We start from the raw sequence: 19,403 nt of genomic DNA on the forward strand, positions 1-19,403 counted from the left end.
ATTGTAAACAGTTTTATTCACTCTTTGAAAGAGTCATGCAATCCTAAATACATATTGCATCATTGTCATTGAGGTGCACACAAGTGTATCCAGAGGGCTTCATCCTTCATTGCCCAGAGTCAAATATAGCTGGAGTCCTGAGTGAGGTTCCACTTGCTTATCTGCTCCCACTCTTTGCTCATTGATGTTTTTCAGGTCGACCCAATCTCTGCATCTGGCAATTTCTGTTTTCACAAAAACAAAAACTGGCTAGGAGGGGTGCATGAAACATGGCCTTCGTCCCTGAGAGAAAAAGGCTACAAGAGAAAGCTACATTTTAGAATGGCCTTGCTGGGCCATTTCTTTTCCCGCCATTCGATTCCCATTATTACAGTCTTTATAGAAAGATGCCTGGAACATTAGGACCACACACATTTCAAGAGTATTGGTGAGAACAGAATAAAGTATATACACATCGCCTAAACCAACCCCACGATCCCTTTTAACATTTGTCCTAATTGCAGGCATTGTCTCAATATATGAACATTTTACAGGCATACTACGTAACAGATGAGGTAAGCTCAAAGAAATGCACTTTTGCCTAGTTTTCTACATGAAGAATGAGAACAGTTGGACAAAGTCATGCTCATAGGACAAAGTAACTTGCATGGGTGTTCACCAGAGGTGGGTTGCTGCCGGTTCGGCCTGGTTCAGCTGAACTGGTAGTGGCGGCAGCGGGAGGTTCCAGCCACCCGCCCGGATGCTTCTGCACATGCGCAAGAGAACCAGTAGTAAACGAGTTAGCAACCAACCATTGGTGTTCACCAGCTGCACCAAATCATGTGAAGACTCCAGATCCACTAAGTCACTTCATGGGGCATTATTCTGAATGCCCCTCAAGTTCGTTCAAGCTGAGCATAATTATCCAAGGTTTTCTGCTAGTTTGTTGCTGCTGTTGTTGGACTTTCAAAATATCAATCTTAACTTTCAACAATATCAATATTGTTCATAAAGTCAAAGAACTAGGAGGGGCCACATTTAGTCCGTCAAATCCAACCTCCTGCTCAGTGCAGGGATTCTTAGCCGATGGCTGTCTGGCATTCACTTTACACATGCAGTAAAGGGGCACTCACCATTTGTTTCAAGCTTTTCCTAACATTCAATTGAACCCTCCCTTAAGTTCATAAGTACATGTCCTGTATTCTAAAAAGATAAAGAACAGAACTTGATCTTCTTCTCTGGGTCATCCTTTCAGGTCTTTGAAGATGCTCTTTTCCTCCTAGTTTTCTGTTCTCAAGGTCACTCATTCTCAGTTCCTCTTTTCACAAGTCTTCATTTCCAGCTTCCCCATCATTCTCATGGCTTTCTCTGAACTTATTGCATTTTATTTTAAATATTTTTACTGTTTGGCATCAAGAACTGGGATTGATGGATAAGATCTCACTATAATAAAATGGAACAAATACTTCCTGCAATTTGATACTTATAGTTACATGGAATCCAAATTTTATTTTGCCTTTTTTTTGCAGCAATGCCACCTGCTGATTAAAAATTGTCAAAATCTTTCTAACCAATATCCAGTTAGATATTCATTCTATACCTGTACAATTGATTTATTTCCTATACAATTTCACATTTATATATTAAATTTCATTTCTATTATTTTTGATCCATTATTATTTTCATTATTATTATTATCTGTTTTTGATCCATTTTTATAACCTGTCAGGATTGTTCTAAGCCTTATTTCTAGCTTTGAAGGTGTTGTCAGTAAATCTGAGAAGTATCGTGTGTCACACTTGGTTAATAAAGAATTCTAATCAAATTTCCTTTTCTCATTCCAGTCACTTACAAAAGTTCATTTGATTTGATGTGGAATTATCGATGGATACTCTTAAATATAATTTTAAAAATCAACTGTTTAATTATTATACAATTCAATCCACAAGTAACCAGCTGGCTAATCAGAACAGCATGGGATATTTTTTTTCAAATTCTTTGCTGAAATAAAAAATACTGAATTACATCTGTGGCATTTCATCCTGTAGCTAGGTTGCTAGGTTAGACTTCTTGACAAATCCAAGCTGGCTTCGGTCAACATTTTGAAAACAAGGTAATTACTAGATCAACTTCTCAGATACTGATATTAGATTGATCTCTAGTTCCTCTGGATCCTTCTTCCCTGTTTGAAGAGGGAAACATTTATTCTCTTCTGCCTTGCACATTCCCTGATCTCCAAGATTTTCCAAAGATCATGCAGCACTGTCAATCAGTTCCTTTGATATCCAAGGATAAAATTCAATTGATAATTGAATTAATTTTCTTATTCAAAAATAAACAGGTATTTCCTGACCATATTTCTTTTGCCCTCAAATCTCAATCCTGTCACTTTATTCTGTTCTTCCCAATTGCTTTTGTAACATCTCATTGTTGGAGAAGATTAAGTCAAAATAAGAGCTGAGTAGTTTTGCTTTTGTTTACTTTTACCATTTTTACCATTTTTTTTTATTGTTTAGTTAATGTGTATTTAAACTCGGCATTTTTCATTAAGCCATCCAAGGATGCAATGGAAATGCTGCCAATGTAGCAATGCACACATTTGTTCTTATGTGACTACACAAAGTAAGTATGATAGTACCTGAGCAGATTTGCATTTTAAACCTTGAAAAGGGGATGAGGAATGACGCAGAACGTGACGAGGTGCACTTTGTCTTCTTCCTTTGGAGGCTACACAAGATCATCATCCAGAAATTATCTCCTGGAAAATAACTACATCTCTGTGAAGAATTGTCAGTTACTATAGCTTATTAACGAAGACCTAGAAGCAAGGATTCAAGGTAAAACCAAGCAGTCCACCACCATTACTCTGATGGAAATTATAAATGAATCCTTCTCATTGAATGATTAATGGAACTAAATTGTCCAGCTGTAAAACTTTATGGTTATTTTATGGTTAATCTCCAATAGGATGGCACCCAAAGACAGGTAAAGCAGCTTTAAGTGGGAAAAAAAACCCCTACACGTCTACAGTGAGTAGTTTTGCTCCCTCCATGTCTTCAAAAAATTGCTTGAATGCCATTTATGTCCATAGCTTCAGTAGTCCAGTAGAGATCGTATCTCCAAAACTTCCATTAGTTTTAATGCATATATTCAAAAATGGTTGGCCCCAAGATACTGGAGATTCACCAGATTGCTAGTAATGTTGGGAAGGGAGGAAAGAGAATTGCAGCGCGATCATTACATAAACAAGCAAATAAATGTTTTTCAGTGTAAAAGAAATCACATTGCTGCCTTGGTATGATTTTCATATACTCGTCACCAAGGGAAATATGTTAATATGATAATTAACAAATGTGTAATGAAAGACATCTTCAAAGAGGCTTTACCCATATAAACAGACTTTAACAACATGCATGTAGTTCAAGTGACATCACCATACAAATAATGTATTTAATATATCTCTCAACAAATTGCTATTTTATGACAGTTCTTTTTGTTTTCCCCAGCCACACCTTCACGTACAGTTAGTTCATTTCCTTTTGCTGAAGGGGAGGGACATCTGTGTGAATTTTCAGAGAAATCTTCATTGAAAAGTTTCAATTAGAGCTAGCTACACTATTTATCTGTCTACTTGGAGAGAACTTATTTCTTTACCAAAGTACTGTTGGTACTAGGTGTGTTAATTCCCCTGAAACCGCATTGTCTCTGTATGTTACATCCCACAATTCAGCCCAGATCTTGAATAATCTATAACTGATATTAGATCTTTGGCATTAACCCCTTAGATGTGGCTCAGAACAGCTAACTGAGCATGTTTGAAGGGTAACTAAAAGGCTACAGGATGAAACTGGAACAGATAAAAAGGCAGATCATTACGTTTCTTCTCAAGTCAGCAGGCATTAGGTGATATCAAATGCATTTATCACTCCGGATGAAGACATGGTGCTCTTCCAATGCATAGGTTTGGAGGTGTGAATTTGTTTCCGCATACATTACGTTTTCACAATCACACATTCAGTATGTACATGCTAAGAACTTAACAGATAACCTGGCATTAATTCATAGCTGCGTAGCAGAAGGAACCCAGTGTTATGACAATCCCCAAACAAGTGTTAGATTAAGAGCATAAAAGGAAACGGTGATTACAAAACAGGTTGAGTTGGCAAAATAAAAATAGGAGGGAAGGGAGAGAAAATTTATGGAGGTACCAACCATCAAATCCATCTCAAGCTCATTCATCTCAAGCTCATTCATCCACCCTCTCCGCAAGTTCATTTTTGCACAAACCACCACCACAAACCATTGAGTTAGTGATTTTTTTGAATGCTTAGTATTATGTATCTATTTAAAATAGGTATCATATGATCTGCAGTACTTGATGAAGTTTGTACCCACGGCTTTGCTGTTCTTCTTTGTTATTGTGAAGAGGTGTTTAGTATCATTATTTTTTCTTCCTGGTATCGATGACACAGAGGTCCCAACATATACTACCTATCTTCAGCAAACTCCAGATCAGCATTATCAGAGAAGGGGTGTTTCAACATTTGGCTGTGGTTTGGAGAGTTGTCAGCTGATGTTGGAAGATCTATGACAAAGAAAAGAGTGGACAATATTTTGGATGTGAACTCAGCCAAGTTCAGAAAGAGCATATCAGCATTCCAGAGAAGGCAATATCCATATTTGCACCTCAACAGGTATCAGGTGAATTACATTATTTACAGGTGAAACTCAAAAAATTAGAATACCATGCAAAAGTTCATTTATTTCAGTGTTGCAACTTAAAAGGTGAAACTAATATATGATAGACTCATTACATGCAAAGCAAGATAGTTCAAGCCGTGATTTGTCATAATTGTGATGATTATGGCGTACAGCTCATGAAAACTCCAAATCCACAATCTCAGAAAATTAGAATATTGTGAAAAGGTGCAATATTCTAGGCTCAAAGTGTCCCACTCTAATCAGCTAATTAAGCCATAACACCTGCAAAGGGTTCCTGAGCCTTTAAATGGTCTCTCGGTCTGGTTCAGTAGGAATCACAATCATGGGAAAGACTGCTGACCTGACAGCTGTGCAGAAAACCATCATTGACACCCTCCATAAGGAAGGAAAGCCTCAAAAGGTAATTGCAAAAGAAGTTGGATGTTCCCAAAGTGATGTATCAAAGCACATTAATAGAAAGTTATGTGGAAGGGAAAAGTGTGGAAGAAAAAGGTGCACAAGGAGCAGGGATGACTGCAGCCTGGAGAGGATTGTCAGGAAAAGGCCATTCAAAAGTGTTGGGGACTTTCACAAGGAGTGGACTGAGGCTGGAGTCAGGGCATCAAGAGCCACCACACACAGACGGATCCTGGACAAGGGTTTCAAATGTCGTATTCCTCAACAAACAACGTCAGAAGCGTCTTACCTGGGCTAAAGAAAACCTGGTCTGTTGCTTGGTGGTCCAAAGTCCTCTTTTCTGATGAGAGCAACTTTTGCATCTCATTTGGAAACCAAGGACCCAGAGTATGGAGAAAGAATGGAGAGGCACACACTGCAAGATGCTTGACATTCAGTGTGAAGTTTCCAGAGTCTGTGTTGATTTGGGGAGCCATGTCATCTGCTGGTGTTGGTCCACTGTGCTTCATTAAGTCCAGGGTCAATGCAGCCTCCTACTAGGAGATTTTGGAGCACTTCATGCTTCCTTCCGCAGACGAGCTTTATGGGGATGCTGACTTCATTTTTCAGCAGGACTTGGCACCTGCCCACACTGCCAAAAGCACCAAAACCTGATTCAATGACCGTGGGATTAGTGTGCTTGATTGGCCAGCAAAGTCGCCTGACCTGAACCCCATAGAGAATCTATGGGGCATTGCCAAGAGAAAGATGAGAGACATGAGACTGAACAATGCAGAAGAGCTGAAGGCCGCTACTGAAGCATCCTGGTCTTCCATAACACCTCAGCAGTTCCACAGGCTGATAGCTTCCATGCCACGCTGCTTTGAGGCAGTAATTGCTGCAAAAGGGGCCCAAACCAAGTACTGAGTACATATGCATGCTTATACTTTTAAGAGATCCGATATTGTTCTATGTACAATCCTTGTTTTGTTGATTGCATGTAATATTCTAATTTTCTGAGATGGTGGATTTGGGGTTTTCATGAGCTGTATGCCATAATCATCACAATTATGACAAATCACTGCTTGAACTATCTTGCTTTGCATGTAATGAGTCTATCTCATATGTTAGTTTCATCTTTTAAGTTGCATTACTGAAATAAATGAACTTTTGCACGATATTCTAATTTTTTGAGTTTCACCTGTAGTATTACTAGTAAGATTAGTATCACTCTATAAAATATTACATTGCTCATATAAATTTATTTAGGCTTTCCTAGGATTCTACATTCCTCTTCTTATGTTGGCATTTATTACAAAACATTCTATTAAATCAAGTGCTTTTTAAAAAGGCACATTTATATTTTGCTACCTCTGAAAGTATTGTCAGATCAACTGCTAATCTTCTATTTTAAAAAAGAAGTCTAAACAGCCTAACATGCTTTTGAGCCTTCCACTCAGTCATGTTTACCAAGACATATTGACAGGTTTGCCAACATAAAATAGCTGGTTGTAGGAACTTTGCTACGGCTTATACTGGTTACTTAATTAATACTGAGGGGTCAATAGATTTGAAAGTGGAAGCTTCTATTATTCCAAAGAAGACAAAGTGCTTTCAAATATTCATGCCCAAATATCTTCTATGCAGTGTTTCTAAACAAAATAGGTGTTAAAGTATTCAGCCCTATTCTGGTTAAATCTCATTTGCGGCAGCCATTCCTAAGAGGTAGAACTTTGCTTCTGCTTTGGAGAAGAGAAATACTGTTGAGATCCTTGATAGGACTCACTAAGTTAGCCCTTTCCAACTTAGACTTCTCTAGATGGAATAACAACTTCTAGCATTTCCACTAAGGATTAACCAGGACACTGGCTTGGAATGTGGGGAGCTGTATCTCTATCATATTGAGATGACACCAGTTGGGGAAAGGTGAGTTTGCTGAATAGCCCAACAATAAAAAGAGCACAATGGCAACTGTATAGCTTTATACCAATTTACACAATAGCAGATAGACAATACTTGAGAATTTGATAATAAAACAGCCAACATTTTCTGCAAGAACATGAACCTGAGATACTTTAAGCACAAAAATGACTGCTGTTAACCTTGTGACAGCTATTTTGCTACTGACATAGTTAGTATATAAAAAATTGTTTACACTATTTTGTTTGACTAAAACCCAGGGTTACACACTGCAAGATATAAATTTGGCTCTTCACTAAATACAAGAAGCAACTAAGATTGCCTTCTGTGTGTATTAGTTTATTTGAGATGTTCAATTTTTAATCCTCCAAAGCTAGAAAAAAATATCCTGCATTTCTACACATTATATATTATAATGATAAGACACTTCTGCAAAAATGTTTTTGGTCTCACATACTTTTCAAAATATGTTTATTGCAGCATAAACGTATGGCCATTACATTCAACCATGGATTTAAATTTTCTTTTTTTTAATTTTGATCTCTGATGTACAGTACATAAACATCCTTTCAATTGAAGAATATACTTGGAAATTATACCTATACTCCAGCAACACTACTTATAAGAACTTTTAAGTTATATGGATTCCTGGCAATTGATGCAATGCTTAATGACAAGGAAGATTGAGGATAAGGGGGTGAATACCAACAAAGCCTTCTAGGAAAAAAATGGTTAAAAGGAGTTGTCAAGTAGTAGTCCACCAAGTAGAAACCATATTACAGTCAAGTAATATGCAACTATCAAATTTTGAAAATTAAAAATTAAAAATTAAATCACATTACACCGAGGAGAGCCAGCTAAAGAATGTAAAAAGTAACCTGGCCAAATCATGTTTAGTCAATCTGATGTCTTCTATAATTCTTGTAGAAGTCCACTGCTTTTTCTGAGCTGCTTTATCCAGAGATAAACAGTACCTAATCCTAAAAGTAATGTATAGCCATACTGCTACTTCTTCTTTGCCCATTCCTAATCTAGAATGTAAATAGACTGGATTTGTGATAAATCTCATCCATGTCTTATTTTTTCAAATTTAATTTTCTGTAATGGTGTTTTGTTGGGTAATTATTTTGTTTCATCCAGTAAATTATTGGTGCAAAAAGATTATTGTCTGATGGTACTTTCAATATTACTTTATGTTTTTTATGCGCCAGTGTGTTCTCACCATTTTATCACAGGGGGGAAAAATGGTGGTGGAAGGGGCAAGGCCTGCAAAATGCTTTTTTTTTGACAGTCAGTGCTATATATTTCCAGTCTCAAAGTCTCCAGATTCCTATTTGCTTGCATGTTTTTAGCCATCTCCCTTCCACAGCATTCTATCTGGGAAATTCTTGACATGGCCAGAAGAAAGTCCTTTAATGCCCATTATGGATTAATTCTAATGCTCCTTTAAATCTATCCATGTTTTAGATCAGTGGTTCTCAACCTGTGGGTCGGGACCCCTTTGGGGGTCGAACGATCCTTTCACAGGTGTTGCCTAAGACCATCGGAAAACACATATTTTCGATGGTCTTAGGAACTGAGATACCAATGTTATGGTTGGGGGTCACCACATGAGGAACTGTATTAAAGGGTCACGGCATTGGAAAGGTTGAGAACCACTGTTTTAGATGAATAAAAACATAATGACATAATCACCTTCCCTTTGGTCAATTTTGATTCCATTTTTCTCCTTCTCATTCCATGTGGCTGAACAAATCCACCAGGCAGAACTTCTAAATGTCCCTTTTATCTTTGGGACTAGCTGTAACAGTGAACTCTTTGATAATAAGTTTATATTTTCATCTGCGATCTTACTTACATGGATATGTCTCTATCTTCAGCCTGCACACTTCTTTTTATTTGTAAAATGTGCAGTTTCCTAAGCCAGCTGTTTTGGGCAGACAGCAGTAACTTCTCAGTAAAATAAAGTCAGGATTGTCCCAGGAGTGAGGCTACCGACGTTGCTACTGGTTTGCTTCGCGCGCGTTGTGCGCACGTGCACTGAGACCTTAACTAGCCCTATACTACTGGCTTTCGGATCATGGCTATGAGCCCAAATAGCAGCAATTCCTATATTCCTTTTCCTACATTCTTTACATCACCAAATACAATGCAAGTTCTCTAGACATATTTCTATCCAAGTGATAAAAGGAACTGCTTGATCCTGGAGAGAAACAACCCCCACCCACCCCCATTAAGGCTGTGCCTTTGATATTATCAATTGATTTTAGAGAAAACAGAGGGTTTAGCTAAATAATGCAAAAAAAAAATTAATGATAAGTGAAGGCGATGGCAAATGGGATCTGAGAACAATAGCCATAATTATTGTGTGTATAATATTTACTCTCCGTACTTAAAAGAGATTGTACCCAGACAGCACACTGTTATTGTGAATATATAAAGTTTATATACAACCCAAGAAAATTGTACAATATAATAATAATAATAATAATAATAATAATAATAATAATAATAATAATAATAATAATAATAATAATAATAAATCATGTGTTGTCCCAATTGTAATTGGAGCCCTTGGAGCAATACCTAAAGGGCTACCTCGCTATTTGGAAATTCTAAATTTACCTGACTTGAACATTCTGACTCTACAAAAAACCACCCTACTTGGAACAACTTATATCCTCCGACGTTACCTTAACAGTTCCTACCTAGGTCCTTGGTTAGGACTAGAGCTGTTGAGCTACCAACCAGCCCCAATGGCTGTGAATCTCACCAAAGATTAACATAATAATAATAATAATAATAATAATAATAATAATAATAATAATAATAATAATAATAATAATAATAATAATAATAAATCATGTGTTGTCCCAATTGTAATTGGAGCCCTTGGAGCAATACCTAAAGGGCTACCTCGCTATTTGGAAATTCTAAATTTACCTGACTTGAACATTCTGATTCTACAAAAAAACACCCTACTTGGAGCAACTTATATCCTCCGACGTTACCTTAACAGTTCCTACCTAGGTCCTTGGTTAGGACTAGAGCTGTTGAGCTACCAACCAGCCCCAAAGGCTGTGAATCCCACCAAAGATTAACCAAATAATAATAATAATAATAATAATAATAATAATAATAATAATAATAATAATAACAACAACAACAACAACAACAACAACAACAACAACAAAACAAAAAAAACTGTTCCTGTGAAAAGAAGTCTTAAAAAAATAATAATCCTATATTGCAGAATGTGAGTTGTATGTTTTCCAGGTGTGAACAACAAAGGACTTTATGTATCTCATACCTATTCCTCAATGTTTATGGGACAGGATTCCGGAGCTGCAGCTGTTCAGTAAAAAAAGAAAGACCAAAAGCAAATGGTAAACCAGAGAAAAGAGAGACCACACAAATGCACAGACATGAATGGGGCGGAGGGGTGTGTGTATTCCAGAATAGAGAGGGGAAAAGAATGAAACAACACCAGCTTCCTGCATGACATTTATTGCCCCACCCCCCACCCCGCCCCAGAATAACTTTTAAAGAATTTTTGCACAATGTCTCTGGGAGATAACATTCCAACTTGGGAATGTGCCAATCAATGTAAATCCAATCTGCTTTACTGTCCATTTTTCAGAGCATATTTGTGTTTGGAAGTTATTTTTTAAAAATACAGATAAAAGGTCATTCCATTTACCCAAAGAGGGCAAGAGATTTAGTCCTATTTTTTGAAAATGTATGAAATTCAGATTGATTTTTGGCTTCTTCTTTTTTCTACCAACAAAAATGCCTCCTCCGTGTCTAGAGAGGCTGATTCTCAGTGCTTCCTTGAATGGCTAGGTGACCCTGTAGCCACACAGACATTTGGGTCAATACAGGATGTGCTACAAAAGATAAGCAGCATCCACATTATTGTAAGAGCATGTATTTCAAAAAACCTATTTTCAAAACAGGGATGAAGGACCCTGGACCATTGTACCCATGGTATTCCTGCTAATATTGGAAGTACCAAATGCAAATTTGTTTCAGCTGAATTCATACCTGGATTATTTTGCCTTCCTAAACTTGAAGGTGGTAACTCCACATGAAAGATTCCTAGCTTAATACTGTAGCCTGGTCTTTGCCAGTTCTTTATATTACTAGAAAACGTTATGATCCATTCTGTAGCAAGAATTCACTAGAATGTATGGGATGTGTCAGAAAGAAATGGAGATAGTCCTATATAATGCTCCAGACTACTTTCTCTCTAGTTAAGGGCTAAACTAAAAATCGAAACGCAGAACTCCGGGGTCCTAAATCTCTGCCTAAGCTTCTCAGCCTTTTTAATTAAATTATTCCATATTCAACAGAAATGTGCACTCTATCCCACAATAAAAGCACAAAACGGTAAACATTACCAAGTTTTTTTAAAATGACATTTCTGCTTTTTTTTACATACGTTTAAATTTAGGCTATGAAGTAATGACTAGAATGTCTCTCTGTCATTACTGTAAAACACAGACTTGCTTCAGAAATACAAAAGAAAGTAATATACCTTAATAAAGTATCATGTGAAAAGGCTTCTGAACATGTTACATCTCAGAGATCAGTGCAAAATGCCACAAGGTTTTTATACTTGTGGTTGGGAGATAATGAGTCAGGAAAGCAAAGTTAATGCTTGAAATGACCACATAGTTAATTAGAACGTGAATACAGCATTCATTCATCCTTGCTTAATTAAAACTGCTGGATTGGTAACTATTTGTGGCACTAAAACATTTCACTTTCAATAAAAACCACTTTGCAAATTGCCATTAAGGATCCTCTTCGTGCTATTTTTTCATTAGATATTCAAAGATGGGGAACCTGAGAATTAAATATCTCTTGTAAACTTCACACATATATACGGTATCTCCACCCACTACATATATACGGTAGTTCCATCCACTATCGCATATGCTTATGTATTTTGTTCTATAACATGTACACCCAAGACAAAAGTGGTTCCTTTCTTCCCATCCATCTTCTTTCTAAGTGGGGCTTCCTATCTCCACCATTCTACTCGGAATGTGGATTAGCAGCACTTACCTGTATCTGCTTTTTTTTAAAAAAAGAGAAGAGGATCCAGAGACTAAAAGACCCATAAGCCAAGGTGTGAAGTTTACCCAGAAGATGTTAACTGGAATAAGAGTTCAAACTTCGGAGGGAAGAAAATGGAGTGTGAGGGAAACTCAAGGACAACTTCAAAACCTCTCCTTTGCCAACAGATCAGCCCAACCATCTTCAAACTCTACATGCTAAAGGGCTTAAAGCCACATGCATCTCTGCACAGCAGCTCAGGAAGCCATTCTAAGTTCTGCTTGAGTGCAACTTCTGTGACACTGAGGCAAGTCCATGTTGTTTCTCGAGCACCTGAGAAGCAGCAGCATGGCTTTGCTCAAAGACTCAAGAGTTAGTCAGCAGGCGGGCGGGGTGGGGTGGGGTGGGGGCAGAACGTTTGGCTCCGTACACAAACAGTGAGGGGAAGGGATCAGCAGAAAAATCTTGCAAGCAGCAAAGCCACCCAAAGGTATGCAAGCCAGAAAAACTGAAGCCGCATCTTGTGGCAGCAGAGTCGTTAATTAAATTTATTCCACAAGGTCCCAAGGTCCTAGCCTCCCTTTTTGAATCACCATAAATACTTCAGGTGATACTGCAGAAGAAACACCTCAAGTGCCCTCAGGTACAGCCTGGATACTAGGAGAGATGGACGTGATCCTTATTCGCTACAGTTCCCAAGTTAAGGTCCCATTTCAAGCTCTGACTAAGGTCGACTGGGCAAAGCTATAAGGAAATTCTAGTGCATGTTCTTCAGGAAATCCCTCCAATCCCTTTCTCATTTCTAGGGATCTCTAAGGAAAGAAGGGGTCCATAGTATTTGATAGAAACATGCACCCAGTATATTGGATTGGTCACGCACAAGGCAGAGAGCGTGGGGAAAATGAATAAAAAGTTGATGCCCACCAGGTGATTTCTCCTCATACTCCCATTGTCTCAGAGAACACCCAGAGGCTCTTGTTTGGCATTTCTGATTATTGTCCGCCATCTTGTTTTTGTGTGTGGGTAGAGAGGGGGAGGGGGGAGCCCTGACATTCAGTGATAAGAATATTTATCCAAAATTTTAGATTGAAGTAATTTAAGTACAGGTAGCCCTTGACTTAGTGACCATTTGAAGTTACAACGGCACTGAAAAAAGTGACTTTGTGACAATTTTTCACACTTGTGACCATTGTAGTACTTCTGTGGTTACATGATTTACATTCAAATGCTTGGCAATGGGTTCATATTTATGACAGTTGCAGTGCCCCAGGATCATGTGACCATATTTTGACAAGCAAAGTCGGTGGCGAAACTGGATTCATTTAACAACCTAATTTAATAAAGTGATTCACTTAACAAATGTGGCAAGAGAAGTGGTAAAGTGGGACAAAACTCAACCAATTTCTCATTTAACAACATAAATCCTGGGCTCCATTGTGGTCATAAGTCTAGGATTACCTGCAATTCGAGAAGGATTTTTCTTTACATTTTGACAAAGAGAGGATTTTCTAAAATGCTGTATTGAAGGTCTGCTCATATTCAAGAATTTTCTTTTCCCCCCAGTTGAAAGCCCAATTGCTTTTTTTAATCAGTTTGCTTTGCTCGAAACAAAGGGACAAGCTGTTGCTCTCCATCCTTATTTGTTCAATGTGCTGGTTGACAAGCTTGGCATGGACCCAGTGCCATATTTTGTGAAACAGACTCATGAGCTTACTGATCACTGTTTTTCACCCCTCCTTTCGTAGACCATGGTTAGGTATTTCAAATTTCATTTCGGAGGAATTATATAGTAAGTCTAGTATATAGTTCTCATCTTGGGAAGTTAAAATTGAGAGTATCTAATCTATTGAATAAAAAAGGAAAAGCAGCACAAAATAAGATGCACTTTTCCCTCAAGCTTTCAGATTTCTTTTGGCCTCTTCAAGACCTTTAGAAAACTGTAATAAGCATTTTTCCCCATCTGTTTTCCAGCAAATTTGGTTCAGAGACAGTCTTTGAAAAGCCAAGTACTTTACTACTGATTATTAATAGCTGATATTAAGCTGCTCAACTATCTGTGCAACTCAAGCAGGATTGCAACCATTTAAAAAAAATTACAACTGGAAGGGTCATGAGTTCATATTAAATTGTATTTACCTTGACATTTGGTTAGGATTTACTCAGTTCTAAACGTGTTTGTGTGTATGTGTGTGTGTGAGAGAGAGAGGGAGGGAGGGAGAGAGGGAGAAAGAGAGGGGGAGATATGGAGGAAGGGAGGGAGAGAAAGAGGAGGGAGAGAAGAGGGAAGGAGAGGCAGGGAGGAAGGGAGAGAAAGAGGGGGGAGAGGCAGGGAGGAGGAGAGAGGAGGCAGAGACACACAGCGAGAGAGAATGTGTGTGGTTCTGTATGCAGGTATGTAATTAATATATCTTTACAAGTAATATTCCAAAGAACATCTTTTTTTCATCTTGAATTGATCTTGCATATGCCTGTGTTTAAGTGATTCCTGCTCTAGTAGATAGAGGATATTGTAACTATTGTTGCAGGTCTCTTATCAGCGGGCACATATGTAGTTGGCACAGCAAACCCTGGATTGCCCACAAAGTTTCCCAAATGGAATAAATTAGGAAGAGAGACAAGATGACAATAGGAAAAGAGATTTAGCTCGCTAGTAGCTATGTAAGGAAATCAAGGATGAAGAAAGCACTCCTTTCAACCGCATTGAATTATTATACCAACCAAGAAAGAGGAAGCCTTGAAACTTTGGGGAAGGCGAAATAAGCAAGGAATAGGTTGCCATGGTTTTTGAAATGATGGCAATTTTACTGAACTGATGGAAAGGGTCTGGTGCAACTCTGTTTTAAAAATGTGAGGTACACACCAAAGAAAGTTTAGGTATATTTATCTAATTGAAATCTAAGGAAGTTACGAATGCAAAATTGGGCAGTGTTAAAAACCAAAAATGCTTTTTAAAAAAAAAAAAGGGGGGGGGAACTAACCAGTCCTTGACAGTGGCATTGTTAACATATCAATTCAATCCACATTTCAGTTTCTTCCAGACCCATAAAAGGACAGTCAGTAAAGTTTATAACCATTCAACAACATAGAGAAAATGAAGGAATGGGAGCATGGGCTAAGGAAAAAGAAAAACTGGTACTGTGTTGGCACAGAGTGAACATGAACTTTCACACTGATGAAATCCAACGAAAGAGGAAAGAGAAGAAACAAAACATACCGAGAATTAGTAACCAACTAAAGTTGGGGTTATGATGTTGGGGCTTCACCAAAGGATACTAAACAGGTCTCTGAGGAAATTTTGCTCATGTCTGCTCATTATCTGTCATTATTGAGCTTCCTATGCGTAAGGATAAAAAGAAATCTAAGGACTTCTAGACAGACATAAAATAAGCTGGGGAGATGGCAGTAATCAGTTCTTCTTATGCTAGGAAAGTAAAAATTGGTCATTTCATTGACTGAATGAAATAGACACTATCAAATGGATTTCCCTTCCCTTCAAATTTTCAGCTATACTTCCGTAGCTCGTACTCGTATGGTTATGGTATGGGGATTACTGGAGCTGAAATTACTTCCAAAGGATTCCAGGATGGGAAAGCTGAACTAGGTTTTCTAAAATAAGAACCCAAGAAGTTCCTTTTCTACCTACTGGAACTATCTGCCTGTAGAAGACTTTGTCTTCTATTTCTATAGACCTCGCTAGATTGCTTCTTAACCTTTAACCTTTAGCCTTTAACTCTTGCTGGGAAGAACTTTGACTTTGATCAGGCTTGGGCTCAAATCTAACTACCCAACCTATTTCTTATAGCAAATGGGTGTAGTCATCTTCAAACGACACACTTAAATTGCTTCTAAATTTGTGTCTTCCCTCCAAAGTATTCTGAAAACTGTAACTATGTGAAAGTGCCAGGCAAACTGAGATTGGGTAGTTTATAGCCTGATCCAAAACCAGCTGTGACGCTAGTATCACCCTTTTTATTTTCTTGGATTTAAAGAAGTTTAAGAGAGAGAAATGATTGTGAAAAGAATGAGAGAAGGGAAAAGCAGGACAAGGGGCAAACAGCAGGAAGTAAAAAAGGATACCACCAATGATGCAATTTATTAAACATGGCTCTCACAGTCTGCAAAAACTAGAGACTGAAGGGTTAAGGTATTCTAAGCAGTTTCCCAGAAGGTACTGAAACTGCAATTATCAGCATTCATTGAAGAAAGCCACCTTAGAAATTTGCATTATATTTAGGAAATCTGACCTTTATCTTTATGATCTAGGTGTGACGTAGGCAGAGTTGGGCAGGGGAGGGAGACAAGAGAGAGTGGTTTTAAGTATCAGGAAGATGCCACACAAAATAGCATTCTCCTTCCTATCCATTTCCCTACACTGTATGACTCATATACTGTGATTAAAGGCTGACATCTCTCAGGTGGTGGCGGGATTTAAAGCAGAGGAGGGATATATGAGAAACTGTCCTCCCACCTCCCTTCAAAGTTCATGTTCAGCAGACAGCCACTCACCAGGTAAGCGGGCCTCAGAGCACACCTTATTATCCAGACCTTTCACGCTTGCGTTGCCAATGTCATTGTTATTGTCACACTCCATACCTAGGTATGCGCCTGTCCTTTGGCCTGCAAAGGAGTTAATGCAGTTAGAGAGGGGGTGAGGCTTTGGTTTAATTCTGCTCCTCTTTAAGGCAGCAGAAAACATCACACACTTCAGAAATGAAGAAAACCTCAACAGTGGCCAAAAAGGTAGAGCAGCCTTCTCCAACCTGCTACCTCCAGGTCTGTTGAAATTTCAAATCCCCAAATCCCCAATTACAGTCTCCGCTAGTTGGGAATTCTGAGGACTGAAGTCTCTACATATCTGGAAGACCTCAGGTCAAGGGGGACTAAGGTAGAGAGTGGACAATAAGAGATGGGGATGCAGCGGCCAAAAGCTATTGTGGCTGGTTTCCTCCACCACCTCCATTTTCACTTCCTGTTTCAAGGACACTCTTGCCAATATGGAAATATAAATGGCACAGAGGGAGATATTTGATCTTGTATGTAAAGGTATCAAATAAACCAGTCATAGCACCAGAGAAAGCTCAAGGAAAGCATCTATTTCGTGGTTTAAGTTGTCTCTGGCTGGCGTCTATGGAATATTCTGAACAATCAAAACATACTCTTGTTGTAACAAGATGGCAGAGCCAGATAGGATACAATCCTTTCTCCAGGAAGGTTTATTCAAACGGCTCTGAGAAATCACAGCATCTTCCCCAAGGCTATGGGTTTCATTATTCTGGGCAAGACGCCAAGAGAAAAATAAAACTCATGGTAAGGGTCTATTTGTGTACACCACTGTTGTTGAAGGTTTGGACAAATTTTAAAAATAAAACAAAACCTATGCTTAAAAAAATAAAAGGGGGATTCCCCATTTGTATACTGCCCGATAACATTCATCAATGTGAAGCATTTCTGACTTTGCTGACAACGAGCAGGGATCTAATCAACCTTAGAGTTCATTTTAATATGATTTACCTTCATAAGAATTTAGATAACCTGAAAATGTTTCTTGCTAATATTCAGATCTAATTTAGACTACAGAATGAAACCAAAGCTGAAACACGTAGGGGGGATTGCCTCAAAAGGAAACACCAAATTATTTTAAATAATATTAACAGCAACAATAACTTTCCCAACTTTTAAATAGTCTCAAGAAAATCTGAGAATATAGTCATTGAATTTCAGCAATGAAATGTCGAATGGGGATATTATTCCAACCCTGGTAACTTTCAGACAATTGGAGTCAAAAATAATTTGCTGATTTATTGCCAGTAAGAAACAACTTCATTTGCCCATTTTTCCTGATAATTAAACAAGGAGAACTGGCACAACTCTTTAAATTTTCCATGTATTCAAATTTCTTCTACCTGCTCATTTTAAGAAAGGCCTTTCGCTTCAAACTATAGCAATTCAGTTAGCAAACTGAAATTGCCCCAAAGCAATGTTGCCTCAGCTCTGCTCTTTCCTCATGAAAATGTGCCTCAGCTCTGTCTTCTTTCCCTGGCTGTGCTAGATGTGAAAGAGAACCAACATGGGGCATGAAGCAATGCTGTATTCTGTGTTACCATCTTCCTGTGTGGGAGAGGCATCCTCTTCTTCCCTGACATCATTCCCCTGCCAAAAAAAAAAACACACACACACATATATAAGGTGTGAATATACAAATCAATGATTCACCATGTAGTAAAGATGATATTTCCTGGAAAGCTATGGCAAATCTAGACAGCATATTAAAAAGCAGAGACATATTAAAAAGCAGAGACATAACAAAAGTGCGTATAGTCAAGGCTATGGTTTTCCCAGTTGCAATGTATGGCTGTGAAGGTTGGACCATAAGAAAGGCTGAGCGCCAAAGAATTGAGGCCTTTGAACTATGGTGCTGGAGAAGACTCCTGAGAGTCCCTTGGACTGCTAGGCAATCACACCAGTCAGTCCTAGAGGAGATCAACCCTGACTGCTCTTTAGAAGGCCAGATCCTGAAGATGAAACTCAAGTACTTTGGCCATCTAATGAGAAAAAAGGTCTGAATGGAGGAGAGTCTAATGCTGGGAAAGACTGAGGGCAAAAGAAGAAGGGGACGACAGAGAATGAGGATGGAGTCACTGAAGCAGTAGGCGTGAGCTTAAATGGACTCCAGAGGATGGTAGAGGGCAGGAAGGCCTGGAGGAACGTTGTCCATGGGGTTGCGATGGGTCAGACACGACTTCACAACTAACAACAAAGGATGATATTAATATTTCCACAGCATTCTGTCCTCTGAAGGTGATTGGGGAAGCTATAATGTGGCTAATCCTTTTGCAAGTACCTCCTTTAAAAAGCATACAGAACATTTTCTGAGTCGGATGTACAATTCCAAATGATAAAGTTTGAAATAACAGATCAAATGCTGGCCTGTAGATAGTCTTTTTTTTTTTTTTTTGCACAAAGCACAATGCAAACTTTTAGTAGTGTGAGGCAGTAATTTAGACTAGGCCAAAAGGAACAGTTCGATAAAACACCCACGGGCAAGAAATTATCTTGCTTGTTTGAATGAATACAATATAAAAATAATAGTTAATAAAAAGAAAAGACAAAAAACAAAGGGCAGACTCAATGGACCACTAGGTCTTTTTCTGCCATCAGTTTTCTCTGTTTCTATAATAGGCTCAGCTAAGCACTCTGGCCACAGTAATCCAGTCTAAGTATATCGAGTTTCTCCATACTAGCTTGTTTGTTTGCTTGCTTCCTAATTTATCTACACAATTTATATGGCTGCCCATCCTATAACTCTGAGCAGTATATAAAAATTAAAAACAAAAAAATTATTTTAA

The 19,403-nt window shown here is 38.3% G+C and overlaps 1 protein-coding gene across 3 annotated transcripts in view; it reads right to left on the bottom strand.

Annotated features, from left to right (window-relative positions):
* The window catches only part of RNF157 (ring finger protein 157), a 110,723-nt gene continuing 91,320 nt past the window's right edge, over nt 1–19,403 (bottom strand). For all 3 annotated transcript variants that reach the window (XM_081943575.1, XM_081943576.1, XM_081943574.1), the window contains exons 17-21: nt 18,159–18,207; nt 16,564–16,674; nt 10,307–10,347; nt 2,618–4,564; nt 1–296 (exon numbers count right to left, since the gene is read on the bottom strand). In XM_081943575.1, the coding sequence (XP_081799701.1) occupies nt 10,307–10,347; nt 16,564–16,674; nt 18,159–18,207 (201 nt within the window). In that variant the 3' untranslated portion in view covers nt 1–296; nt 2,618–4,564. The remainder of the gene's footprint in view (nt 297–2,617; nt 4,565–10,306; nt 10,348–16,563; nt 16,675–18,158; nt 18,208–19,403) is intronic.

The sequence above is a fragment of the Natrix helvetica genome (assembly GCF_964273705.1).
Source record: "Natrix helvetica genome assembly, chromosome: 1".
Classification (NCBI taxonomy): Eukaryota; Metazoa; Chordata; class Lepidosauria; order Squamata; family Natricidae; genus Natrix; species Natrix helvetica.